Source organism: Corvus brachyrhynchos, unplaced genomic scaffold, assembly GCF_000691975.1.
Source record: "Corvus brachyrhynchos isolate BGI_N302 unplaced genomic scaffold, ASM69197v1 scaffold194, whole genome shotgun sequence".
Classification (NCBI taxonomy): domain Eukaryota; kingdom Metazoa; phylum Chordata; class Aves; order Passeriformes; family Corvidae; genus Corvus; species Corvus brachyrhynchos.
In genome coordinates, this window is record NW_008237890.1 from 4,752,155 (window position 1) to 4,780,023 (window position 27,869).

General features: G+C 39.8%; 1 protein-coding gene across 1 annotated transcript in view; it reads right to left on the reverse strand.

Annotated features, from left to right (window-relative positions):
* The window catches only part of FREM1 (FRAS1 related extracellular matrix 1), a 66,597-nt gene that overhangs the window by 14,537 nt on the left and 24,191 nt on the right, over positions 1 to 27,869 (reverse strand). The window contains 17 exon segments of the mRNA XM_017732885.1: positions 168 to 406; positions 1,617 to 1,766; positions 2,644 to 2,716; positions 4,125 to 4,254; positions 6,438 to 6,582; positions 7,036 to 7,237; positions 8,379 to 8,793; positions 14,206 to 14,470; positions 15,198 to 15,393; positions 16,755 to 16,896; positions 19,221 to 19,365; positions 20,944 to 21,172; positions 21,967 to 22,163; positions 23,162 to 23,347; positions 24,571 to 24,768; positions 26,430 to 26,682; positions 27,054 to 27,233. Coding sequence (XP_017588374.1) covers positions 168 to 406; positions 1,617 to 1,766; positions 2,644 to 2,716; positions 4,125 to 4,254; positions 6,438 to 6,582; positions 7,036 to 7,237; positions 8,379 to 8,793; positions 14,206 to 14,470; positions 15,198 to 15,393; positions 16,755 to 16,896; positions 19,221 to 19,365; positions 20,944 to 21,172; positions 21,967 to 22,163; positions 23,162 to 23,347; positions 24,571 to 24,768; positions 26,430 to 26,682; positions 27,054 to 27,233 — 3,345 coding nt within the window.

The following is a 27,869-nucleotide window of genomic DNA, read 5'->3' on the forward strand; positions in this document are numbered from 1 at the left end:
TACAGATTTTTAAATAGCCTTCAGGTCTCACTCAGAGCAAACTCATGTAGTTTATAGTTATTGTGTGGTCAGATACGATTGCTACAAAAATATGACAATTAAATGAAGATACCACATCACAATTAATTCACAAATCAGTCCATCACTGAACTACAGAAGTGTCTTACTATTCTGCCATTTCCAGTTACTCTCAGCCTGGTCCTTGACTGATTTGCCAAGCTGTGCTCCTGCCACAGGTCCCCTCCATGCTCTGTCATCCCTTTGGAAGGAGGCAGTGGGATCCCTTCCAAGGAAACACTGCCAGGCCTGGAAGGTGATGAGGAGCCCGAGGAAACTGGAAACAGCGTGTGTCTTCCCCAGAAGTCATGCTTGCTTTGGCCAGAAGAACGGGAATGGCTGCATTGGCCTGAAACCATAAAAAATGGCAGATGGTCAGTTCTAACTGCATGAGCAGATAAGTGGTCACATTGACATGGGGACATAAACAGCTTGTCCTTAAAAGTTGGATGATTCTTTCACTTGAAGTAGTTGATTTGCTGTTTGTTCAGTCACCCTTGTTTCTGGGGTTATCTATGACTATAGCTGCAACTACTACCTATGTAAGTATGATTTTATATGTGATGCATCTGTCCACCCACAGGTCAGAATTTCAACAAAGCATCTGCTGAAAGTACCTGTTTTCATGCTTATATTGGGGTTTGAAGTGCTGGGGTTTTTGGTCATGGATATACAGGTATCTTTAACTACCATTGGTGATATTTCCATCATGCCCAAAGAAGTTTCTTCTTGGAAATCCAGGACACTGTTGTTTCAGTGAACTCATTGTGTCAATTAAGTACTGATTTACCCTAGGAATGTTCAGGAGAAAACAAATCTGAATTTTTAAAGGGACTTTCTGTAACACGAAGCCTAATTCATTGCAACATGGATATTTAAAATATTGTTTCACTAAACACCAGAAGGAAAAACACTCTTCAGCTGTCAGAGGATGCAGCTGCTTTGCTAGTTATTTCTGTTTTTCTACAGTTTTCCTATCTTTCTGTTTCTACAGTTTCCTCCTTTTTGGTCCAATTTTAGGCACGCCACATTCAATCACTGAAAAGCACAATAATAATGCAGTCTTAAAAGCCTAAACTGCGTAATGATCATTGCTGTTTGCTGTGAAGCTGTGGGCTGTGGTTTTTAAGCATTGGAAAATATATTGCTAAGAGATGGATTAATTTGTTAAGTTTCTTTTTTGAGAGGAAAGTAAATCTCTTTTAGAGGGTGTGTAACAACTGCTAAATAATAAACGGAAAAATTCTAATGGATCTAAAATAAATTTTTCCCACTTTAATAAATGAGAACTGAACTCATGTTGTTATGAAAAGTGGTTTCTTTCCTGGTGCTTTTCTCATTTTGTACTCATTGCTTTCTCCATGCTGTGTTTCCTAAGAGGATGCATATGACTGTGTGAGAGAATAAAAGGTCTGCAACTGTCAAGCCTGTTTTCTCTAAAAAGAAATTAAGCAGTTTGATCTAACGGTGAGTGTTAGGAAGAACTTGTGGTTGAAAATAGGTAGCTACTCAGCCAAGATTGTCCCATCTTCTTAATCATGAAGATCAAAAGAGAATACCTCCTTTTGAGTCCAAAATTTTCACTACAGCTTTTGTCCGTGTGCCAAGAACAGCATTCACAGGGGAGTTCAGAACTACTTCAAAGACTTCATCGTCTTCCTCTAATCCATCATAGGTAATTGCTATATTCCACATCTTGGTTGACACTCCTAACAGAAATAAACATTTTAATTACTCTTTAAGTGCTATTTCAATCAATCAGGGTGTCCAAGAAATAGATTAATTAACATGTCTGCAGCTAGAATGGAGTAAATTGTGTATGCTATTGTGCTCCTACTGACTGACTGGACTCCTGCTGTTCTTCCAAACAACATTAAGTTTGAATTTGTTCCTGGGCAATGATGCTGCAGTTGAAGTGCATACACTGTAACAAAAAGCTGCTGTGGATGTGCAAAATTGCACTGCAATACATATATTTAGGACTTCTGCTGTGATTTTCAAGAGAAAATGTATCATAGGGTTTTTATCTGAAAAGCTTAACTATAGAGACGGAACTGTTATTTAAAATAACTTCAAATAGATCAAAAACTGTGTTAGATTGAAGTGCAACTTTTTAGGCAAATCTTACAGTTGTTTTTTCTTGGTTTCTTGTCTTTACTGGGTAACTTCAGGCTTGTATGTGAATGAAAAAGGGTCCTGGACACCTCAAATAACCTAAGTTGTACTCAGTTTTGTGTAAATTTGACCTGTGTCCTGGGCTTTACCTATAATGACTGAAGTCTTTAAAGCATCTTACAGCTCAGCTCAGGGTGAGTCCTATCCAGACTAGTTACTGGGAGGAGACATCATTTCAGCACTTTTTGGTATTTTAACAAATGCAGAAGACAGTAGGCAATATCATGCTAATTAATAAGGATACCAACTCACTAAGGAAGCCCACAGTACTTCCAGAAAATGAGCCCAAGTCTGAAATACTATTCAGATTCTCTAGCTACAGATATGTAACGGATTGCACTCTCCAAAGCAAGTTTACTCTTTCAAAATCAGTGAATAAATTTTAGAGTTGTTCAGTGTACTGTTTCATACCTGGATCAAACTGAACAAGCTTGGAGGGAGTCACTGTGAAGTCCTTCCCCAGCCTAGCAGATATTTCATTGACCTGAGAAGAAATCAAACAGTAAATGCCATGCTGTGACCCATTTCACCAAACCACTGCTTTCTGCTGCATGCTGAAGGTACTGTACACATCTCAAATAGACATGCCAACCCATACATATACTCAGGCTGGAAAAAAAGATAAAGACCTGGAGAATAAACCTTGTTATGTGCAACTGTCATTCTGTCCTTGTTCATGGCTTTAAAAAAATGCATAATCAAAAAAAATTTGCTTGTCTTATAATTTTTCACATTCCCTCTCAGATTGCTATTTGACACCACCAGTTAACACTGCTGTTCACCATGCCTGGGGACCCTGCACACCTGGCTCCTGGACAAGCACATCCTCTCATTTCAGAAGAGCAGCAACAACCTGGCCACGTTTTCCTATTTGGCCCTTTTTGATATCTTGGAAGAAGTGTTTGTGCACAGAGCCATCTGTCATCCCCAAAGACTCATTAGGCTAGGTATGAACATATGTGAATACAAGGATTCCAGCAATTCCCTGAATTTTCATAGGAGACACCAGAGGACACCAGTTTCCACATTGTGCTCTTGATGGTGGAATCAATGGTCTGTTTATTCAAGTTAGTACTAGAGTAGAATCACCAAGTTCTGTGAAGGATTGGGCAGGATGGCCCCGATGGAATCATTAGCAAATGGATGGAATCATTGGCAAAATTCCCACTAACTTCTGTAGAAGAAAAACCAAAATTATGTTCCTAATTATAGTCCTGAGAAACGGTGAGGGAAAAAAATTGTACTTCTCTGGCAAGGGGAGCTTTTAAAATACTGGAATTTCTATTTTATGAGGAAAGATAAAATTTGTGAAGGCAAGTTGCACAAAACCTGTTTTACAAAGTTATACCCTGCAGCTTTCAGTCTAGTCTTTTTGACATAAGACAGAGGGAGTCATTGAAGATATAGGGGGTTTTCCACAGTCTAGGAAAACCCCCTATAGACTGTGGGCAGTAAGGGGAGAAATGGAGAAGGCTGCCTTGGCTGTGTAGTTGAAGTCCCTATAGCTCCTAGGGTCCTCCAGCCTGAGAAGGCAAAACAAAACTCCCAAGGCACCACCACATTGCCCAAAGCCTGGATTTTAAAGTAGCAAATCCTGGAAACCAAGCTTCTGAGCACAGTGACAGAGGAAACTGCCAGCTCTGTTTTTTCATCAAAACTGAAACACTGCTCCAAAACAATCCAGGTTTGGTTAATCAGCATTTCTACTTAAAACTCAGGAAATTTTGTCAGAAATGCTTCAGCCATCTGTAGTAGCAAGGGCAATGTCCCAGCAAGTATGGATTGAATCAGATGGCCTCTTTGATGATTACTGAATTATCTTTACATCTGGGGAGTAAAACAACAGGCTGCACTTCTTATTATTAAGTTAGGATGTTGGCTTTTGGCTTTACCTTCACGGTTATAAAGGCAGGCTCCACCGAGTGTCCTGCCCTGGTGATTTTCAGGGACACCAGTCCCATGTTTTCACACACCTCATATTCAGTCTGTAGCATTTCAATCCGAGACCACCGTAGCTCCAGCCTGTGGGAGAGGAAGGAATGTGAGTGTAAAGCAGAGCCACCTTACCAGCCACCCCCAGCTCTTGCTGCTCAGAGGCTGTGTGAGGAGCCTTCTCTCCCAACTACTGATTTAGCCAATACACATACTGAGTCTTTGTCTCCAAATCAACACACTTGTATGATTCAACTGATTAGGAAGAGGCACGTAAATCTTCCAGACCAGCCCTGATCTACTCTAAACCACAGCTGAACCTTGTTTCACAGCCAGAGGGGTTCTACAGTAACCTTGAGAGCAGCAGTTTGTCCATAACAACGATAGGCCGAGACAAGTTATCACTGTTTGTCCTGGTTCCCTTTAACCTTGGAGTCTTATTATGCTCTCACTCCTCAGTCTTTTCTCAGCAATATCCTTCTTCCTGCTCATGTGTCTTCATCTATCCTCTAACTCTCCTCCTATAGGGTACAGATTATGCTCTAGGACTTCTCTTGCCTGTGTGCAAGGGCCTTCTCTCCTCCCCTTGCTTTAGTATTCTGCATACTTTGCTCTTCAACCTTTCCCCTGTCTGATTCCAGGTGCCTTATACACTGAATTTTAGAGCTGTTTGTGGGCAGTGGGGAGGGAGTGTCTGAACCTTGGAAGACTGTGTGCTGCACAAAGTAGTCAATAAAGATCCTGACTTTTTAAAAGCTGTGATAAAAATTAGTGAGAGTCAGAGAGGAATGAAAGAGAGTGCAAAGAATGAAAATAAGCTGAGCTATTTACAATTTGAACTTTACTAAAACAAACTTCTGGGCCTTTCACAGTTGACTAGCTCTACCACCAGTGAAAGCTTCCTCCTGTCCTCCTTTATCCTCTGATGCTAATTTTGTGGGAAATCCATTTAGGAGCTGAATTGCTTTATTTTTGCCAGAGAAGATGGATGTGCCAAATGTAGTCCAGCCGCATTCGAATAAAAGCTGGGACATCAACAATAAATCATGTACTTTGAACCAGTGATCATTTGGTGGTAAATAGTTTACACTGAAAAAAATATCTCACAAGTTTTAAATCCAATATTAAAATATATTTTTTCATTAAAATTCTCCTTTGGTCTGCTAGCGGATAACTTCACAGTACACCTATTTTCTGCAAAAAGTGCTATTTCTTTGCTCTTTTCCTAAACTGTGCTATGCATTGCTATTCATTTACAAGACATCACACTTTCCCTTGAGAAGTGGCATCATATAATGGTGGTTTTAATATCAGTTCATCTGTGAGCCAGCACAGAGCAGCTGGGCAGTGCTCAGACTGCCCATGCTCGGATGTGTTTGTGTATGGAGACATCTTTTGGCACAGCACATAACTGCCTAAACAGTGCCTCCATCTCAGCTCAGCTCAGCTCAATCCCTGTCCTCTCTCCAGTGTGTGGGGAAGTGCTCTGCCCCTGGGGCCGGCTCTCTGCTCCTCTTTCTTCACGATGAGTCCTGGTTTGTGAGTAGCCAGTTTAGCCCAGGAAAAGCATACTGGTTATTTTTTTTCTCAATTACTTCTGATTAAATAAGTTGGTTGAACATTTTTGCCCTATTTTCAGAAATAAAGAGAAACACTGCCTCTGCTGAAGAGCTACTTGCACTTCTGGCTTTCATCATCAAAGCATGGTTCAGATGATATTCTAAGTTTTCTACATGAGGCTTATCGTATGTCACAAGGAAATTTGGATAGTATGCCTAATACATGCAGAGGATGACAAAGAAGATGCTGTGTGCTCTCCACCTTCTTTCAGTACTCTTTTGCAGAAGTATGGCTCTCACAGCTTTGTCATTTGAGAGCGTCCCCTCCATTGTAATCTCAAGCGTGCGAAAAATGCACTGCCATCAGCTAAGGGCAAGAGTGACCTGCAGCTGCAGGACCATGTTCATGAAACAGTAGTCCCATCCCTCCACACCCAGCATCTCAGATCTCCAAATGCCCAACTGCTGCTAAATCCATTGTGTCTCAGTAAGGCCCTGAAGGCCTTTGAGAACTGTGATCCAGTCTAACCTGGAGCTAACCCCTTGTAATTCACCTTCTTGAGGGGAAGAAACCTCTACTCTAGCAAAAGCAATAGCAGGCTGAGTTGTAGCTATGTCCGTGTCTGCGTGGCTTCAAGCCCAGCACCAGTTCATTTGCCCCAAGGGTGGCGAGCACAGTGCAGCACAGCGCATATCACCGAGGAGGGGAGCTACCTTTGGGCCACCGCAGAGTTTCCGCTGGCATCTGTCACTTGAAACTCCAAACTGTCAGAATTTGCTTCTCGTGATTGGTTGATGACATAAAGTATGATTTTGCTGTTTAGATCCTTTTGGCTAAATCCTTCCTGAATGAATCCACCTAGGAAAGATGAGTAATATGCAGGTGAACAAAAAGCCTGTTAGTAAGAACCGTGTAGCTCATATAGACTCTTTTCAGCTTTCCTTTTTGCTGAGAACCTGAACTTAGAGAAATGTGGGTTTATAGCTAAACAGCAACATCTGCTCATTATAAGCCCCCGCCAATTTCTTCATGTGCAACCTGTTTATCAAAAGGCCAAGTTCAATATTAATTTTTTTTTTCTTGATACAAATAAAAAAGTTTCTCAACAGCTGCTATTAAAAACTATCTCAAACTCTGAGGATTCATAACAAACATAAGACTCAGGTTTCATTGTAAAAGTTTTGTTACTACAGTCAAACTTTGCCCAAAGTTTGCTAAGAAATGTCGATTCTATCAAGCAAACATTAACAGGATACGGTTTGGAATCTGGCCTGGTATGCCCCAGTATAAAGAGATTATAGAACAAATCACCTGTTGTTATATTTTCCAGGTATCCATAATGAGGACCTCGCAAAATCTTAAAAATTATTTTGTCATCTTCTGTATTGGGGTCAGATGCCCTCAGGTACCTGGCAGTAATATAGATCCCATAATTTCCATTCTTCAGCAGTTCCACATCAGAAAAGCAATGGAGATGAATAATTTTTGGTGCCATTTTGTCCAAATGATCCACCTAAATCAAAGTTAGACATTCATTTTACAGCATCAGGGTATTCTCTGTCCTGCTTTTTCTAAAAGCACGGTAGCCGGATCAGGGTGGCAATAGCCACTTTGGCTCACAGTCTGCTGCAGACACCTGAGTTCCAGTTAAGATGTACTTCACATGAGAAGTTTCCAGCCCAGACTGCCCATCCCTTGCCATATGCAGCAGGGTACAGTACTCTCTGGGGAGTGTAACACAAATTCTATGTACCTCTGCCCTGATGTCCCACATTCCCCATAGTGGGACATTTTTGATGTCATTTTCTTCACAGCAAAAGACAACTCCAGCAAAGGTTTGTCACCTCTGTTGTATAATAACAATGCCACCTTTCACAAATTCAGATGAATCTTCTAGCATTCCACAGTGGTTGTTGCTGTTCCCGTATCTCACCCTCTACTGAAATAGTATTCCTCACTCATCACAATACTTGAAACTTTGTCATCAGGAAACATTAATAGCCTCTTCATTAGTATCAGTGTTTTCAAACACAGAATTTTGACATGCAATGCAACAAGGCCTACTTTGTATACTGAAACATGTCGCATAGATACATACAAAAATCACAGCAAACATATCTGAGCCTATGATGAAGCATGAAGGACTTGAAAGCAGGGGAAATAGGAAGTAAACAGAAAGATTCTAGTAAAGAAAGAAGAATCAGAGCAGGCATCTTACAGAGACTCTCAGAGAGAAGACAGGATGTCCAGCTGGGGGAGCAAAGTGGCTGTAATTCAAGATTCCTGTGACATGAAGAACAGTCATCCTCACACCCCCATGTGTGCACATCACAGGGTCAGGCACCAAGTGAGAAAGCAGAGCAGGAGGAAGTTCTGTCCCTCCCAGAGCTGGACTTGACTTTATAGTTGAGATGCCTATGTAACATTTTAAGCCTGTAAATATTAAGTATGTAAGTATTTACTTGCTTATATTTATGCATTTTGGCAAGTAGTTAATTCCCCACGTTAATTATTCATGGAACACAGAAAGCAAACATTTTAGCTGCACAGTTCAATCAGAGACTGCAGCAAGTACCAGCTGTCGTCAAAACTGCTACATTTTTTACCTTATCATGCTGTTTATCTCTCTTAAGTAGGCCTGTGGTCACACTTGCCTGAATGGTGAATGCCACTGGCTCGCTCTGCACCCTCCCATTCACGATGAAGCCTTGATTAGTCCTATCTGTGGCAACAAATGTAAATCTGTCAATCTGGGAATTCCCACCTCGGTGCTTGTATGCAACATCCCTGTTGTCCACATCTTGCTGTGTGAAATTGTACTGCAGTAGCACAACCCCACGAAAATAGAGATGACCGTACTGGGGGAGCTGAGCCAAGAGGAAGGTAAGGTTTTCTTTCGCAGTATCTGGGTCTGAAAGCTGCAGGACATCAGGCGTAAGAAGTGCTGTAGCTCCTTCCATTAATCTTAACCCCGTGTTCCTAGATAGTGTGGGCAAAGCCTGGTCAGCTGCCTCCAAGAAGATCTTGAATGTCCCATGCTTCGTCCTCAATCCATTGCTGATGATGAATCTGGCAAAGAGAGGCAAGGCAGTCTTCAGCATCTGTTCTTGATTCACCATGTACTGAAATGAAATGATAATGCAGACCTTTACTACAGGACTTGCCTGTGTTGATACTGCAAAAGTAGAAGAGCTGAGTGGAGTGGATGTAAAACTTCAAAATATGAAAACAGACAGCCAGGTATATGACAAGGGTTACAATGCACCTGCAGGGACTGAGCAGATGCCAGAGGAAAGGCCTTGAGGATCAACAGTCATAACAGAGCTGATCTAATTTTCTAGCTGAGGTACAGGTGGAGCAGATCAAAAATGACAGACAGGCTGGGGGCCCTATTGTAGCTTCTGGCATACATATTTTACACCTCCTTAAAGTTTGTCTTCACTTGGTTACCTGGAAGTAGCACCTACAGCTTACAGAAAGAGGTATGTGAAGTGCATTACCTGCCTGGTTTGGTTTGGGCTTCTTTCTGTTCACTGTTACAAATCTTTTTAACCCAATGCCCCCAGAACTATCTTAAAAACCAAACTGGAAGAAGACTCATCCTTATCTCACTTTATGGGTTTGTTTAGGGACTAAGTGTATCTGTAAATTTTTGCATATTCAGGGGAACTGATTTATGTTTCTTTACAAAAGTCAAGTAAACTTTCACTGCAATACTGATATTGGGCAGAGCTGTACAAATTGTATAGGGTAACGTTAAAAACATAGATATCCAGAGCATTAATTTATCAAAGGGTCATACCTACACAGTTCTTCTTCTGTGCTGGGAATTTCTATCAATAGCAACATCATTTCTTGTAGTTCTCTCTCAAGTAGTGATGTTTCTTGAGATACACTAAAGATTTGATTATTCACTACAGATAGTTTTTCTTTCAAAACTAAGAGAAAGGTACCCAAGGCTGTAGAGAAAATCTGTTGGAAGCTCTGCTCTTGTTGACTGAGGTAGAGTCAATTTTCTTCATAGTAACTTGTATGGGGCTGTGGTTTTGATTTGTGCTGTAAATAGTGCTGATAACATAAGGATGTTTTGATTGTGTTACTACTGAGCAGTGCTTACACAGCATCAAGGCTTCTTCTGCGTCTCACACTGCCCCATCAGTGATTGGGCTGGGAGTGCATAAGGAGCTGGGAAGGGGCACAGCCAGGACAGCTGACCCCAGCTGACCCCAAGGATATCCCAGACCATCTGGTGTCATACTCAGTGTATAGAGCTGCGGGAAGAAGAAGGAGGAAGGGGAGATGTCTGGAGTGGTGGCATTTGTCTTCCCAAGTCACTGTTGTGCATGATGGAACTCTGCTTTCTTGGGGATAGCTGAACACCTGCCTGCCCTCAGGAAGCAGTGAATGAATTCTTCATTTTGCTTTGCTTGGGTGTGCAGCTTTTGACTTACCTATCAAACTGTCTCTACCAACCCATGAGTTTCCTCACTTTTACCTTTCCAATTCTCTCCCCAATCCTACCAGGTGGGGAGGGAGTGAGCAGCTGCCTGGTGCTTAGTTGCCGGCTGCAGTTAAACCATGACAGAAGCCTACCAGCTGGGTATGGGCTTTTGCCATACGAGTGACAGCATGGTCTGCAGAAATATGTTATTAAATTTAGTTGAGGAAAATAAGGATAAAACCTTTTTGCCTTTAAAATTCATCCTAGATTTCATTGTCAAGATTATTATTTATGTATTTTCTTCTGAAAAGAATTACATGGAACATTTTCATGCCTGTAACAAAAACTTCTGAGGGTATATAAAACTAAAAATTGCTCTGAAAATATCTCATGGTCCTTTGTGTCCCATCAACTTACAGTGTGTATGAATTACCTGTCTTTCTACATAAATTTCTGTGATTATGCTGCACAGCATACGCAAAAACATTTTGTTAAGTGGTTTTCACACAGGTTTGTTCTGCCTGAGCCAGATCAGAGTCTGCTCTGCAAAGAAATTTGTCTCTAGTAGAGTGGGACAGTTGTTTCAGACAGTATGAGGGCAAGCCTAGCTGGCTGCTTTCCACCTAATACTCTTCTACCGTACTTAAGTGAAATGGGGACTGGCTGACATTTAGTAGATTATCTGTTTCCTCTTGGTCTCTTGACTGCAGACCTTGAAGAAGTATTTTAAAAATTAGAGGGTCAACACCTAGTGTATCGTTGCGTGACTCAAATGTGAGTGACTTTCAGTAGGTCACAGAGCAGCTTACTGTGTCACACAGACTGTCCACCTAAAACTCCTCATTGCCTTCACCAGCATTGGATGATTAGAGCTTTATCACTTGTAAACTGGCACTATGCCATGAAACAGATGGGAATGAGCATAGGCGGACCTGGGACTATGTAGCAGTTAGAAATATGTTTACTGAGGATGGTATTCCCAGCTGGGAACCTAGAGACATCTGTCTGCACTGACCTTATGCTATTGTGCCAATGGTAAAAAGGTTGTGCTATTTGTAAGCTATCTGAAATCAAATACAGAACTAGAATAATGATGGTAAATACTATAGTTAGGAGAAAGAAGGGTAAAACACCTTCAGTCAAGACCTTAACCTTCTCTCAAGATGCCTGAAGGATTGCAGCAGAAGTGAATTTTCTCTCATTCTTTTGATTGTTGTAAAAACATTTGGATGATGCCTCAAACAATATTTAAGTGAAAGACTTAGATAATTCAGTTCATGAAACTGAAGGTGCATCCAGCCTTCTCAAAAATACCAGATAGGAACAAAGCTTCTGCATGTCTACATCAGACTGAAATTTACAATGAATTTCATTCACTGCTCAGTTTCACAGGTGATGAAACTGCCTGTGTCCAAGATGTCCATCTTCTGCACTTTGGGAGATTTTGGTTGTTTATTTCTGGTTTATGTCTGCTTTCTAATTTCCTCAGGAATGGAGAGCAGCCAGTATTCTCACTCTCATGAAATTTAGGGTACAATTCCCAGGCAAAGTTTGGAGGACATGTTGCATGGTTTGATTTCACAACTACCAACATTTCATGCTTTCTGCAGTTTGATGGCAATGGAGTTGGCTGTAGGACCTGCCATCTGTCATGGCATTTAAAAGATAAAAATGGAATCATAAATAGTGCCAACTCATTACAAAATCGAGCCAGCATGTCAAAATGGAGGACATTAGCATGTTCTTTTAGCATCCTGCTGCCAGCGTCTGATGTCAGGTTGCTAATCACTTGCAGTCGTCTGTCCAGACAAGCACTGCCAAATCTTTCTTCCAGGCCAACAGCACCAAACAATACAGGTAAATTTATGTCTGAAGGAAGTACTTTAGTGGAAAGTAAAAATCTGGTCAGTTAATTCCTCCTCCTCCCATAATTACCCATATAATTAATTCCTTGTTGAAATAATAATACTATTCTGCCAGAATATTTACATGTCTACACAAAACCAAATTATTTTCCAAAAGATAGCACCAAGAAACATAATTATTGTGATTGAAATATTTATCAAATCTCAATATTTATTAAAGAACCATACCTTACATTTATAAGGCTGACTTTCTAGTTTGGTTCTTAGCCACTGGCCTAAACAGAAAACATGGGGTTTATCCACATTTGTAGTTTCCCTAGAATTGTTTGGTCTGCTTTCGTAGCTGTGATATGGAAGTCCTACTGACACAAGCCAGTATATCATGCTGCCGAAACTAAGTCTGGCATGACTGCAACCTTACTTTTATAACCTAATTCTAGTTTTGGGGAAAGCGTTTCACTATTTAGAAATACAAAACCAGGGAGTATTTGTTCACATTTTCTGTAGTGAGTAAAAGTGAATCAGACAAATCTTCTAACTAGAATTTCCATCACATTGAATGTAGTGGAAGGGATAGTTTAAAATATTTCATCTGAGGAAAGTTCCAGAATTACTTTTGGGTTAACTCTGAACAATGCTATCTGAACCAGTATCACAGGGAGATTTCTTTCATATCTCCATGCCCCACTTGCTTGAATTGCCTGTAAAAAAAACTCTCAAACTGGATGATGCCACATATTCTTGAACTTCCTCGTGCCTCACAGAAAAAGCCATTCAGATCAGGAATCTGTTCTAGGAGTGCGAAAAAGGGTCTTTTCTGAATTGCAGCTCTTAGGAGTTAAAGCCTTCATTTCTCTTAATCACAAGTGAAAAACAATAAGCTCTTAATTTTGAATTTTACAGTAAGTCCATCTTCTGTCAAAAGCTGTTTTCAGAGAAAATTGCCAGTATTAGTAAAAAGGAAGCATTCTTCCCTTAGAAATATTATCTTTATTTTTGAGCTTTTTTTCTTCCCTGATTTTGATCTTTTTTACAAAACTGTCCGCAAAACTTTGAGCAATATATCTGTTCTTTGTCTGATGATAATTCATTACATCATTCTATTTTATAACCAAGGGAGCTTCATTTAAGAACAAAATAAGGGAACACTCACTTTAGGAATTCACCTAGTATAAACTGTTCTAAGAGGAGAATTTCAGTAACAGGTGAAAATAATTATCATTATGCTGCTGAACTGGGCCTGTAGCTAAACCTATGGCTTTATACCAAAAATTCAAGTGTCTGCATGAATTTCTGAGCTATGGTAGTGTCAAAATAGATTAAGTGGACTGTGGATACAAAAACGCTGTTAGCAAGGAATTTTCCTGCTTCTTCTAAACCGTGGGATACTTTTCTCTCTCATGAAGAGATTATCAGAAGTTCTGTAAACCAGGAACACCTGTGACCTTGTAGAACATTGTTTATAGTACAGTAGAAAAATAATTTGACAATGGATGTTTTAGGATTTTAGCCAATCGCCCCAAGGTGATTTTGTCCAATTAGACTATGAAGAAAAAAGTCTATGAAAGAGTTTGTAAAATAGTTAAATAAATCAATCTTGCTGCACGATTCCTGCCTGCTGGATCTTCTCTCCTCCTCCCTACGGCCGTGGGACATGGTAATATTTGACAGCATTAATAGTGGACTGGTTTTCATTATATTCCAGAATACTTAGGGATTAAAAAAACCCATAATCAAATTAATATGGTAAACTGTAACAGATAAGAAAACCATTATTTAATACCTGAATTGATCAGTTTTACCACATCCAGCTGTAGCAAGAAATCAAAGGAAAATTCCACCAAGTATGTTCTTAGTCCTCTCTCACTTAAATCTTAACAGCTTTGTATGCCTGGGTGCTATAATAATGTTGAAGTATCACTGAGTAAATGTGTCTCTGGCTATGTTTTCAGCATCAATGAGAAAATACATTTATTATCAAAGCATTCCCAACTATATTTATTGCAGTAGAAATAGATGTGCTATATAAATTTTGGGAATTCACACAGAACCTCCAGCTCTTTTTAATAATTTCTTTTGGGGTTTTTTGGATGTTTTGTGTCATGTAGCGCAGGTTTTTTGAATACCCCAAAAATTCAAGGGGAAGAGTTTGGGGGGTGGGGTACTACGCCTTACCTGAATGTATCTTCATGAACAACTGCCTTGGCTTTGTGAACGTAGCAGACGATCTGTCGTGCTACATCCATTTGACTGAAGCTCGTAATGGGGATGCCAGGATAGCTGACATACTCTATTTGCCCGTACTGGGCTGGGGAGGTTATCACGTAAAGGAGCTCCTCTGGCTTGTCAGTACCGTCCAGTGCAAGGAGGACGTCAGTTGTAATGTAGCTGCGACCTCCTTTTGTCACTCTAAGGAGTTTTGTAAAAACAGCAATGTCTCCTGCAAAATAGACAAAAAACCTAAAATAGTCGTATTGAACTGGATGATCTCTTCTGCGTTGTTTAGTTATAGGAAAGCCGTCACCAGCAGAAAAACTATAAGACTGTAAGATTATAGAGAAATTCAGCATGGAAGAGGCTTCAGGACATCTTTAGTCTGACATTCTGCTTAAAGCAGGGTCAGCCACGAGATCAGCCATAGCCACGTTACTTGGGGCTTTATCCTATTGGAGACTGAAAACTATTATCCTGTTTGCACAAAGGATGAAGAGACCATAGCTTCTTTTGACGCTTCTTCCAATCTTAGCAGTGTCAGGTTAACCATTAGGTTTCTAACAGATTTTATAAGAAAAGAAAGACCTTAAAACTGTAGAATAACCTGGGAGACAGAGCTGTTTCTGAACAGTCTTCTGCCTACCTTTTTACATATTTGCTGTTTTTCTGTGCTGATTTACTCAAACATAAAGCTAGTTTCAGAAAGATATTTTCAGCTCTGTTTGAAAAGCAGCTGGGAGTCCTGGGAGACGAGGTGCAATACATTGCATTTAGCAGAGCCTTTTCAAATCTCAGGACCTGGCCAACAGTGAAATCCAAGCAGTTAAACTTACAGGATCTGCAGGGAGACTTGCCGGGGTCTATATAATGCTAAAGAAAGGATCAGGACATGTACTCAAATATCTTTTTTCAGAAACAGGCACTGTAAAACATCAAGTTTAGTGGATCTTTACCCTTTTCCAAGTCCTTGATATTTATGTAGAAGTCCACAGCTGGGGATCTGTTGTACCCATCCCAGAGGTAAAATGTGAAGCTGTCTTGTTTCTTGGACCCCACAGTTCCTGTGTGGACATATCTCACAAGGTTCATATCCACCTCTTCCTGAGAGCACTTCATTCCAGTTTGGAGAGCGACCCAGTCTTGTCCTACCTAGAAAGAATAAAAGCATCCTTCATGAAATTATAATCACCTGTGCATCCTTCCCAGTTAATTATGTTTCTTTTTAGTTATATAGACTGTTAGTGGCAGCTACCTGTCTTCCTTTCTATATGCTCTTTCCTCATAGTTTGTTTTGAAGAGCAGCAAATAACTGGAGTTTTTTTTCCAGCAGATATAAGGCTGGAGAAGATACAATGACCATTTATAAAATAGATTAATATGGAGTTTAGCCACTTTTACTCTAAGAAATAAATTTCTGCACACTTGTCATTCAGACACCAAGATGAAAATTAAATAGTTCCTGAGCCAGCTTATGTTTTCTATTTCTTAGTTTCACAAATCTTCTCTTGGCTCTATCTGAAGTCATAGCTAAAACAGTATCAGGAATAACTTCAGGGAAGCACAGAAATTTAGAGCCCCAGAGATCCTCAGCTGACAAAAAAAAGTAATAATTATACCATAAAATTTCTTGCTTTTCTGAAAATAGCCAAGTACCCTAAGTTGGACTGATCCATGTAGTTGACATTTAGCTGCAGTAACAGCATCACTAGATTTGGAGCAAAGGTTATCCAGGACAGAGTGCTAAGACATGGGTACCCTACATGTTTAAACTGATAGACTCCAGTCACCAGCTGTCTCTTGTCTCAGATTTAATTCACAAGTCTCATCTTATCCACAGATTGATGCTGAGATCCAACATCAAAATACTTTCCAAGCTCACAAGTTTTAGAAACAGAATTTTATTTCTATTACACATGCACACAATTTAAAAGAGGCATTTTTTTCTATCTTTGTTCCTTTGTCTTATTTTAGGTCAACAGATTATCATCTCTCCTTCCATTTCTAATCTTATTTTTTGCCATTCCTCTTGATATAGCCCTTCCATCATCTTCCGTTTCCCTTCCTTCCCCCCATGCTTTTCTTCTAGTTGATGAGGTATTGCTTACTCTTTCACATGCAACTCCTTCCGTAATTTCTAAACCCTGAAGTCACGGAAGTAAAGGTACTTTTTTTTTAATCAAGGGCTTTCACCCTCATTCCCTCCTAGCTTTGATGCTTGATTTCCCCCCTTTTTGGGATGATTATCACAGTATCTCTCTCAATTTTCACCTCAGATGATCTGACATGTGTTTTACCTTCCATCTTCTCTTGTTCAGGATCTGGGTTTTAGTGCCAAAGCCTCTGGGACAGCATCATTTTTGACTCAAATGCTCCTTCAACAATCAAACTGGCCAAGCTGTCTACTTCAAAATATGACAGACATTTGGGAGAAAAGGAAGATGAGCTTCATTTTGCCCTAAAAAGAGAGAATTCTTTGCATGTCCACTTTTTGTTGAAGTACAAAGACTAACCTTGAGCTGAAGCTGACCATTTTCTGGAAGTCTTTCAAATAAGTAGTAAATTCTTCCTCTGGGGGTATCTTTATCTTCTGCTGACAGAATAGTGCTAGAAATTATTTGAGTTTCACCTATGTTCACCTCTATATCGTTCTTCCTGAAAAAATTAAAAGTCATGTATTGATGCAATAAAAGGAGCCTTTTCAACATGTAATTTCTCTACCAGAAATATGGATTAACGAAATGCTGACAGAAATGACAACTGCAGAAAGAATAGAAGGAGGGTGCCTATTTCAGTTCAAAAGAAAAAAAGAATGAACTGTGCAGGCAAGCTTCTCCTCACAATGGTGAGAAACAACAAAGATACCTAAAACAAACTGTGATTTAACACATCTCTCTTATTCCCCTGGACCCTATTCTGCTTACCTTCATACAATTTATAGGAAGAAGACAATGTAAACAAATAGACTGCTTTATTACTCCAACTACAGAGCATAGCAACACTGGCTCTGATGAACTGTTTGCTCACTTAGGAAAAGACTGTCTTTCAAATTACTAGCCTTCAAGGCTCACGTTTATCTGTAAAGAGACACAACAAAATCTAACTGGCTTCTTCTCTATGGTCCTTCTAGCACCCACATCTCATTTTGGGAAGAAGCTCTCAAGGGGAATGCGTGAAGGCCTTACATTCCCCAAGGGCACTCTCTGCTACAGGATGCAATCCAAGAGGTGACAGATTGAGGTTTTGGCAATCACTGTGAATAAGAGGCACAGTTTGCCAGCCAAAACATCCCATCACAGGTTCTTCAGTGTGTTGACCGTAACTAATGGAGACGAGAGCTGAAAATCCGTGAGGTGGAAAGTGCCCCCGGATCAAAAGGTAAAGAAAAGCTTACAGGTACTGCCCATTAATCACCTGTAAAACACCGCACTGGCACAAGGAAGTTTGTACCCTACAGAGAAAATGGAGAGACTGAATGTGGCAGCTACATCACCTCAGTGCCAAACTGAAACTTTTCTTAAAGCACTACTGCATAAATACTGGCAGCAGACCTCATTGCAGTGGAAAAGTAACAGGCAAGCGGCAGTGACTTCTTTTAAAGAAATAGCTGTTTTGGGAGCAGATGTCTCACTCTATGCTATTGTTCACCACAAGAAGAGCAAGTGGTGAGACAAGATATTGCCAGACAAGATAGCAAGTTTCTGGATCTAGCTGGGCAAAGCTAAAGACACTTGACTTCTTGAACTTCATCATCTTCTTTCAGAGAGAGAGGGTGGAAAAAGGCAGATCAAGCTATAACATGTGAGGAACAAATAGGCAATTATCAGTAAATATCAGTACATGATATATGCATACATAAATTATACTCTTTATTCTAACTAAAATTGACATTCTCTCATATTAGCATTATGTGGTCACTGAGCATCTTTTAACTAAGAAACTAACATTCGTTATTGCAGGAAGCTCTACCTGGTTAAAAAAAAAACATTAAAAATTCTTTGCAATGGGAAAGTAAGTCTGACCTGAAAGTAGGCCAAATATCCAGAGGGATCAGAAATTCCCTCTTTAGTGGCAGTCTGGTTAACAGGTTGTGGTCTGAAATGCAAACTTTAGAGGTTCAGATCTATACTCCCAAAACCTTTGGGACCATAGCTTCCCATCTGCCTGTCTGACGCTGGAAAACAGTCACAAGTATGGAGGTCCTGATGCTCTGTGACAAGTCATCAGTTGGAGATCCCAAGGGATGAGCTCCTTTTTAAAATGTTGAGGAGGTTTGGCTCTCTTGCAGCCAGCTGCCCATCTAAATGGTCTGCCAGGAAATTTCTGATCATGTCTATTTCATTTATGACTCCTAGCTTTGAAGAGTAAGGGAAGTTATTGTGTATCTTTTCAGAAGCTGAATTATGGCTGAGAAAAAGAGTTTTAGAATATAGAGGAAGAGAATTATAATCTGAAAGCTCTTCGCTGCTTCAACCTTATGAATTCTCTCATGCCAAAATCCAGAGCTGCTTTCAGAGAGGTGTTTTAGGCAGGTGTTTGTCTCAAAGAAGAGGAAAACAGTACCATAGTGGTCAGCATTCAGCAGAGGTGCAACACCTGGAAAATACCTTCAAGTAGCTTGTGAAAGACACAACAGGCATGTCTCCCCACACACTTTTATTTCTACACTGTTCTCTTAATATAGAGCATCACTAAGCATGTAAAAACTTTTTGTTAAACAGCCTGATAGAGACCTATATAGAAACATCTTTACTGACATTAGTCTGTTGCTAGTTATGGCTTCCTCTTTGCATCAGGCACCAAGGACATGGTTTAATGGTGAACATCATGGGATGCTAGGTTGATGGTTGAACTTTGTGATCATAAAGACCTTTTCCAACTTTAATGACTGTATGATTATATGATTTGATGTTTTGTTCACTCTTCCATCATTTTGTCTGAACATGTCCCACCCTCAGAAACAGGAACATGTGACTTACTTGCTCAGCACTGGTTTCTCATCATTAACTGGAATGACCTTTACTGAAATGGTTCTGAGGACTTTATGTTTTCCATCTGATAGCTGAATTTTAAAGCTGTCAGTGAGGTTTTCAGAGTTGTCGTGCATGTACATCAGCTTCATTCCTATGTGAGGCAGGAAGGGGGAGAAAAATAAGAGAAAGAGAGGGAGAATGGGAGAGAGAAATGGAAAGAACAACTTCATCTGACTCCTGCAAAATCCCTCACATCATTTCTTTCTGAGTCAATCACCTTTCTTCCATCTCCCCCTGCCATATGATGGGGTAACCATAGTAAATTTGCCTTAGCTATCAGAAGATGCGTTTGGTGAGCCGCTCCTGTTCATTGTTCTAACATACTATTGACTCAAGGTCACCAGCCTGACTTAAGTCCAAAAAAGGGGTCTCTGTCAATCTGAAAAAGGTACATTTCTTCTCCTCTCCTGATTCCATATCACTTTGATGGAGACTATAGAGAGGGTGAGAGTGTCAGACAGTACTTTTCCGTGCTTTAAATAAACCTCAGGGAACTTTAAAGAAGCCTTTGGAAGGACAGCTGGCCTTGTATCTATGACCATGGACAACTAGAAGTTCTGGGCTGATGGTGGTTTGTTCACTGTTGTGGATAACAAAAGGAAAAAGCAAAAAAAGAGAGTCAAAACCAAGACTTGGGAAAGCAGAAGAGCTTGGGGTGGACACCTGATACATCTGGAGGTTCATATTAGACAGGCAGAGAGATAAAAAATCTTTCCTCAGGTTTTGAGGGCTGAACTGAAATTGGACTGACAGTATTGAATTCATGTTCCTCTTTATACTGATAGATTCCATGTTTCACTAAATAGCCACAGTCAGGAAGAATCCACCATAATCTTGGCAATGTAAAATACACTTTTTCATTACATGTACTTGAAATAGATTTGCTGCTTTAAAGCAGGCTCACTAATCATGCTAAGCTGTAGTATCCCAATTTGTACCTTTATTGCTAGACATGTGAAGGTATATTGCAGCCTTACAATGTCCAAAGAAGGTTTACAGTAAAGATAGAGAGAGACTTTTTACCAATGCCTGTAGTGACATAACAAGGGGCAGGAGTAGGTTTAGTTGGACATAAGGAAAAAAGGCTTTACAGTGAGAGTGGTGAGACACTGGAACTATTTTTCCAGAGTGGTTGTGGAACCCTGGAAGTGCTCAAGGTCAGGTCAAATGGGGCTTTGGGCAACTTGGTCCAGTGGTTGTCCCTGCCCATGGCAGGGGAAGTGGACTAGTTGACCCCTAAAGGTCCCTTGCAACCCAAAATGTTCTAGGATTCTGTTATCATGTGAAGAAATACTTAACCCCATGATCAGTTAGTGTGCTTTTAAATCAGTCGTCTTGTCTCCCTATTCTAGGTGCTGTAAAACATTTACAAATCTGTTTGATGATATTACATTATGTTACATTACTCCCTTTTTTTTTTTCAGGGCTGATGATTTTCCTACTCATATTACTACCCTTTTTGATACAGAGGTCTCTCAGGATGATTTTATTGACAGTTCCTAAAATCAGTAGGCAAGAACAGCATTAAATAGGACAACTTCCATTCCTCAACATTTTCTTGAAAATAAACATAAAGCAAGTGAATAAATAAATGATGAAGATGTCTTTAGTGTGCCACTTGCCTCATTAAAGGAATGAAAGACCAGTGTCAGAAGAATGCTGCACCTACCGTTCTTCAGTAGCTCCATGGAAAAGTTATGAACAAGCAACCCATGGCTGTGGTGATCACGGGTAATTAAGTCTTTATAATGTAGAATATCACTGCCTTGAGCACCGTTAATAAGGAACCCATACAAGGGCCCCTGCACAACCCCAAATACCAGAGGGTCTGGAGGCACGTCCAGATCAACTGCATTGATAACAGACAGATCCAGCTCTTTCATCTCCCCTTCTTGAACCTGAATGTGAAAGAAAAAACATCCAATTCTTTTACCTAAGAAGAAATAATAGAATTCTAGCATGGTTTCATGAGTAAGGTGTTTCTGTTGCACAAGTGTATCTCTTGATTCCTCCACCCTTTTCCCAGCAGCTTTTTAACCAGCTGATTTCAACCAGTTTAAGAGACATAGAGAAAGTAAATGGTTGCAGTGACGAAGAGAGGAGTTGTGATAAGGAGTTCATATTTGCCCAAATTAATAGAAAATACATTAAGTAAGACAATGCCAAATCCAGTGCTCAGAAATGCACAAAGGAGAAAGCCTTCAAATACATAGTTATCTGAAAATACAAATGCATATAAATTTATACATGCACTTTTTACTTTACATTAAGAGTAAGTTTACACTCTCTCTGTGTTCACAGTGTTATTTATATTAAAAACACTCTGAAGAGAGGGGAGAAGCTATGCCAGAAATATAAAAAATACTCCATTAAAAATTGTGAGAGTTCTGGAGAATGCAGAAGTAGCCTAAAGATCTCTCTGCTTTCTAGATGACTTATTAGTTTAAAGATTTGAGCCTTTCTTTTCACTTAACTGCAAATTTCCAAGAGCTATGCACTACTTCTATCCCACTGAAGCTCTGTCTTGCAGTTTTACATGGGATTTCACTGGGCTGTTTCCTGAAGTAGGCTGAACTACAAAAAGTACAGGAAATATGCAGAGGAACAACTATCAGGACAATGTTCTTACTATATTAGAGAGTGGTTTCTGGTTAAAGTAGTTTTATAACAGGCATTTTGCTTATTTCCTTACAGTAATATTCCTGGCTATGAATTCTGGAACTTCATCATTGGTTGGGCTGATTAGTACAAAAAATGGAGTCTCTGCTGAGCGATGCAGCCCATCAGTGACATAAAGTACAAACTTGTCTGCTGTTGGCTCCATTCTCAGGTGCCTGGCTTGAACATAGTTTATATTCATGGCTTTCAGGTGCTTCAGCTGAAATGAACCTACAGATTTTAAAGAGAAATTAGTTAGCACAATATTTTCATGCCTTCTAGTCTTATGCACCATTAAAAAAAATTGAAACTATGTCTTTTTTCAAAGAATAAATAACTTGAATTTTTTAAGTTCTCTGACATTTTTTGACTGTAAGAGTTACACTGCAGATTGTTGTAACAGCAGATGTTACTGCAGGACACAATCCCTTTCCTGAAAATGAATGCATTACTCTGCTTCTGGTGGGATTCTGAAGCTTCACACTTTTCAGTTCAGTCTGCAAAACTGAGCCTACATAAAACTAACTCAAATAGCAGGTAGGAAAATATCTGAGGTCCAAGATTCCTTGGTAGTGCTAGGTTAATGGCTGGACTTAATATTTTTTCCCAAGCTAAATGATTCTATGATTATATTTTTCTAATTATGCTGTTATTTGACTGAAAAATGAGAACTTAAAGACTCAGTGATTTCAGGTTTCCAGCTGGAGAGGCTGCTAAAGCTGATAGCATTGCAGAGCATGTCACAGTCTGTTCTGATGGTGAAACTGCCTTACGTAGTTTGAAAGTGGGCAAGGGAAATCACCGTCTAAGTCAAACACCAGCTCTATCACCTTTGTAACTTTGCCTTGGAAACTAATGTGGAACCCAGGCTACTGCATTTAATTGACAGATGTGTAGGTGAAGGGATGCTGGAGTCTTTCATGGGGGACTGAAGAGGAAGGCAGATTAATGTCTCATATCATGACTTCTAATAGATCACAGCTGGAATGCATAAAACAAGGATTTCCTTGTTTACTTCAAGTGCCAATTCTTCTCATTTGCAGGGCTTCTGTCTCCCTTTGAACTCCTCCCTCAAAGCCCCACTGCTCTTCATTTGCCAGCACCTGCGCTCCTCAATAAGCCCATATTAATGCCCACACCTGCATCTGCACCACCAGAGCCCACTGAAGAGCCCTCCACAAGCCCCCTGTATTTCATCTGCTTGATTATCTTAAGTTGTTAAGACTTACCTATGCTTATTCCAATGTTGCTCTTCTCAAAACCAGGAGAAGGCAGTATATTTTCAATGTAACCAAACTGGGGAGGAGAAACCAACACAAACTCTAAGTCATCTGCAGGGGTGTCAGCATCAGTGGCAAACAAATGGCTGGTAGTAAGGGCTGCTGAGGAGCCCTCCTCCACCACAAAGCTTGCACCTGTGCACAAAAAATACATTAAATGTTAGTGGTCATAAGCTCATTTTACTGTTGTTTTTGTTAATAAGAATGGAAATAATAACTAAAGGGGAAAATACAATAAATACTGAATTACTGAGAGGTCGTGTTTTCATGTGTTCTTCTCTGCTTTCACCAACATCTCTGCTTTTGCCATCACAGAAGTAGAGAAGAAGGGAATAAGGAAATTATTTTATTGGTAATTTATTCGGTAAGGTTTATATACTGCTCAAAACCAGTTGTTACCTCTGTTTGTCAGAGCATTAATTACATAAGGGCTGTTAAGAACTGCTCATAATGAACAATTTTTCATGCATCACTGTTTAATTTCCCTGCTGGGACAATGTTTCATTTCCAGAACATTACTTGGGTGAGTGCCTGCAAATTACAAAACTACTTATACATATGCTTAAATATTCCCTGAGATACAGAACATGTACCTGATACTTAAAAACAAATGACATTGAAAGACACAAGCATGTGGAAAACATACTTTTAATATGTATACCACAGACCACATTGAAAGCCCAGGAAATCAATGGAAATTTCACACAATGGGCTGTACTTGGACTAGATGTACATTATCAACTCTATTTCCATTTTAACTGAGTTTTTTAGATCCTGAAGAGTACTTGAGAAAATGTGGCTACACATCTATTAATGTATAGCCTTTGTCTTTATTTCCTAAAAGAATTAAATATAGGTAATATAGGTAGCAATGATTCTCTCCCTTCATGTAAGGCCCAAATTTCTGTTTTATGCTCTACACACAAAGGTAAATAAATATCTATATTTATCTTTATGCTTTTGAGCTGTATAAACCTGACATCTGTTGGGCCATAAGTTCAGTTCAGGGACAAGATACTGATCACTTTTACCTAGACATAGCTTACATATGCAGCAATGGGCATGTAGAGATGGTGAGGAGCAGATCTGAGCACTCTCATCTATAACCACATGCTTTAAACATGCAGCTGAAGAGCAACAAGCTCAAACTTGCACTGGGAGCTGGATTGGGTGTTTGCACTGTACTAGAAAAAGAAAATAAAATTGATGGAAATTCTGATCCAAAACTTTTCTGTGCTGATCTCAACTAAATATTTCTAATGATAAAAATCAAGCAACCAAAAAACCACTCTGGGTCTTTAGCCGCTACAGTACTGTGTAACCCACATTACACTGCTGTAGTGAGAGGAAGCTTTCACCAGTTGCAATTGATGGAGGCTGGTTGTCCACTGGAAGTACAGTGATGTTAAGGTCATAGAGGGGAAATGGATCATGACGTGAAACTGGAGGAGGAGGAGGTCCGTCATAGCAGCAGTCTTTCACATCTAGGCCAGCCTCACCATCAGAGACAATTAAGGTTAAGATCTCAATGGAAGGAGTCAGGCCAATCTCCCCACCTGGAAAAAAATATTGCAGTTCAGAAGTGTTTTACCAAAACTTCCCGAAGACTAATTTTTATCGTGCAAGGACAGCCTTCAGTATCAAGTCTGAAGAAAAAGAAGCAGCAGCAAAGTTACTGGAATTCTTAATTCGGTCTGCTGGGGGTGCTGATTGGTTAGAGATGTGGTTTGTTGTATAATTAATTTTAACCATCTCACTTCTGTGCTGTAATAAGACTGTGTAGAAAAGAGTGTTAGTATTGTTATAATAGTGATAATGTTATAATTGCAATGTTATGATATTACATTATATTGTAATAAAATGGCTAATAGTCCTCATGATTCTGTTCTTTGTGCACTAAGCTATGTAAAAAATGTATATTGTGTAGAAAAAGTGGTTTTTCTGCACTCCTTCTCAAGGAATGTAGGAAAATCTTTATTTTATATGTATGTTCCTCTATGATAAATGGTGATATCCATGGTCTTCCAAAAGACAATTTTTTATACAGTAAGTAACGCATGTATTCCTATATGCCTCTTATCCTTACAAAATGGACTATAACAAGGGCTGTACTTTATTACTGTAAAGTATATTATGCTTGTGTGCAATCACATTTAAAATGGGGGCTGATATAGGGGTGGGAATGGCCACCCCTTGCAAGAAATATCTGTGACTCAGAGTATTCCAGCTGTCAGCACTTCTGGCAGCCTGTGGCTTGCACTGCTGCAAGATTTGTAGAAATTTGGGAATGAAAAACAGAAACACTACACCCTTGAAGGTAAAACTTCATTGCCACTGCAAAATATTGTCATTGAAATACAGTTTGTGATATCTTTAGGATGCAGAAGAAAAGTTTGTTGTAGGTAGCCACAATTAAGTACTTCTTTTTCAAATACCAGCTGTTCATTTTAGACAGTGCCAAGTTTGAAAATATCACATCTATTCTCCACGCTAACACAAAATTACAGAATAATTAAATAGAAAACCAGAACCTTTGGGGAAAGAAAAAGACTAAAGCCATCATTCAGAGATGTAGAAAGAGAACCCCTTTAATCCCAATGAAAGGATAAAATTAGGTTAGAAAGAGGGTTAAGCAGCCCTTGATTTCTCCCAGTAATTTAAAAAAAAAAAAAAGGTACTAACAATAAAAAATAAAATAATAAAACCACAAAATAACATCTTTTTAACATTGTGTTTCTCATGAAGAAAATCAGAACTTCCTTTATCTTGTGGTATGGAAAGACTGTGAACTGTCCAAAAGTAGATATCCCCCTAGACTGGAGAGGCAAGCAAGAAGTACCAAAGGGTTTTTTACTTTCATGGAACACATAAAAATACTCTAGTTTGTGCCTAACTTAATAATAATTTTGTCAAAAAGGCCCAAGTTATTTTTTCAGCAACAGTGAAAGAGTCCCTCCAGGATTCTGATACTTTCACGTACTTGTTTGAATACAATTTTCAGTTCAAGCAGGGATTTGGAGAACTTATTAAAACATTTGGTAGTTGTCTATCATCAGTTCTCTATTTTAAAGCCAGTTTATTTATTTCCCTAGTCACAACATGTGCTTTGTCAGAAATTCCTACTGGACTTCTGCAAAGGCATGGATTCAGGTTGAGATTTTTTTACTAATACTTGTCTGACCACCTTCCAGTCGAATTCTGTCCTTAGCTCACTTACTAGTGTGCTTGTATGTGACTAAACCAGCAATGACATCAGCTTGTGAGAAACGATCCACAGCAGCGCCAGCTTTCCTCACTACCCCGTGGTAGGGCTGGCGGGCCAACACGAACATCAGTTCCATGTCATCGCTGTCCGCATCTGTGGCATAAATGTACTCAGAGGAGAGAACCACTTCTTCACCCTCTAGACAGTGGAGCACAGGAACAAGGCCTGTTTGCATAACAGGTAGCTCATCATTCACAGGCAACACCTGATCAGAAAAATAATTTAAGATTTTCTTATTGTTCATTTCAGTGGAAGCCAGTTGTTTCAATACATTGCATTGCAGCTCAAACTAATAGAATGGTGCCAGTGTCAGAGTGCATTGAACTTTCTCTATGAGCAAAAAGAAACCAGCTGAATTAAAAATAAAAAGACATAAGTAAACCAAAGGAGATAATCATCGTTTAAGTACAAAGTGAAAGTCAAAATTCCTCTCAAATTTGCTACATGGACCTGAAATGGAAGGGGTTGAAATAGAAGCCTAATACATCCATTATCTTCCAGTTTCCAAGGTAATGCAAGCTTTGAACCTTTGCTTCTACACAGACAATTATTCTCAGAAACATGCAACACACTGACCTTGACCTGCAGAGTGAACTCTACAAAATGGATGCCATCTGTGGCTGCAAAGAAAACATCATCAGTGAGAGTCTCAGAGCCATCATGACGATATCTGTGAAAAAAGATGATAGAGCTACACAAATTTTTCACAGATAAAAAGAATCCATGCTTTCTGGTCATGCCCTACAATGTGTATCCCTCCCAGTACAAAAAGCCACTGCCTGTGTAAGGGTGTCCACCTAACACTGCTGATTCTGGATCAGAGTTTCTTTAAAGGGCTTTTGGGGTCTCCTATGAGAAGAAAACCCCCAAGGTAAACCATTCATCAGTCAGGAAAAAGGTTTCCCTGAGGCTTTGTCGTCTCTGTTGTGGCTGGTTGTGAGGTGTTTACCAAACATGTATGTCGTCGCTGTGGTAAGTGCCCACTTTCTAACAGATGGAAATAGAGCCAAGGAGCTCTAACTCTGCGTGTGTGTCGTGTCTTGTTCTTGCCACAAATAAACAAGCAAAATTTTCATCTCTACATTTAATCAGTGTTAATAAAAAACTAACCAAGCTTAATAAACACACAACTTCCTTTAAAGAAAAAAGCTGGCCACCAGTGCCTTCTTCACAGGAACTGCACAGCTGCATCCAGAACTTGTCTCCTCACCAGCATGGGGCAGTGCTTTATAGAGAAACCTACCTACAGGAGGCATGGCTGCTATCTCCTATTTCCTGGCCACACAGCTCATTTCATGGTGACATTGCACTCCCAAGGCTCAGCCAGCAATCCTGGAGCAGCTCTGCCAGAGCTATGGTGAACATTGCTAGCCTCTGCGCCCTGCACCACTT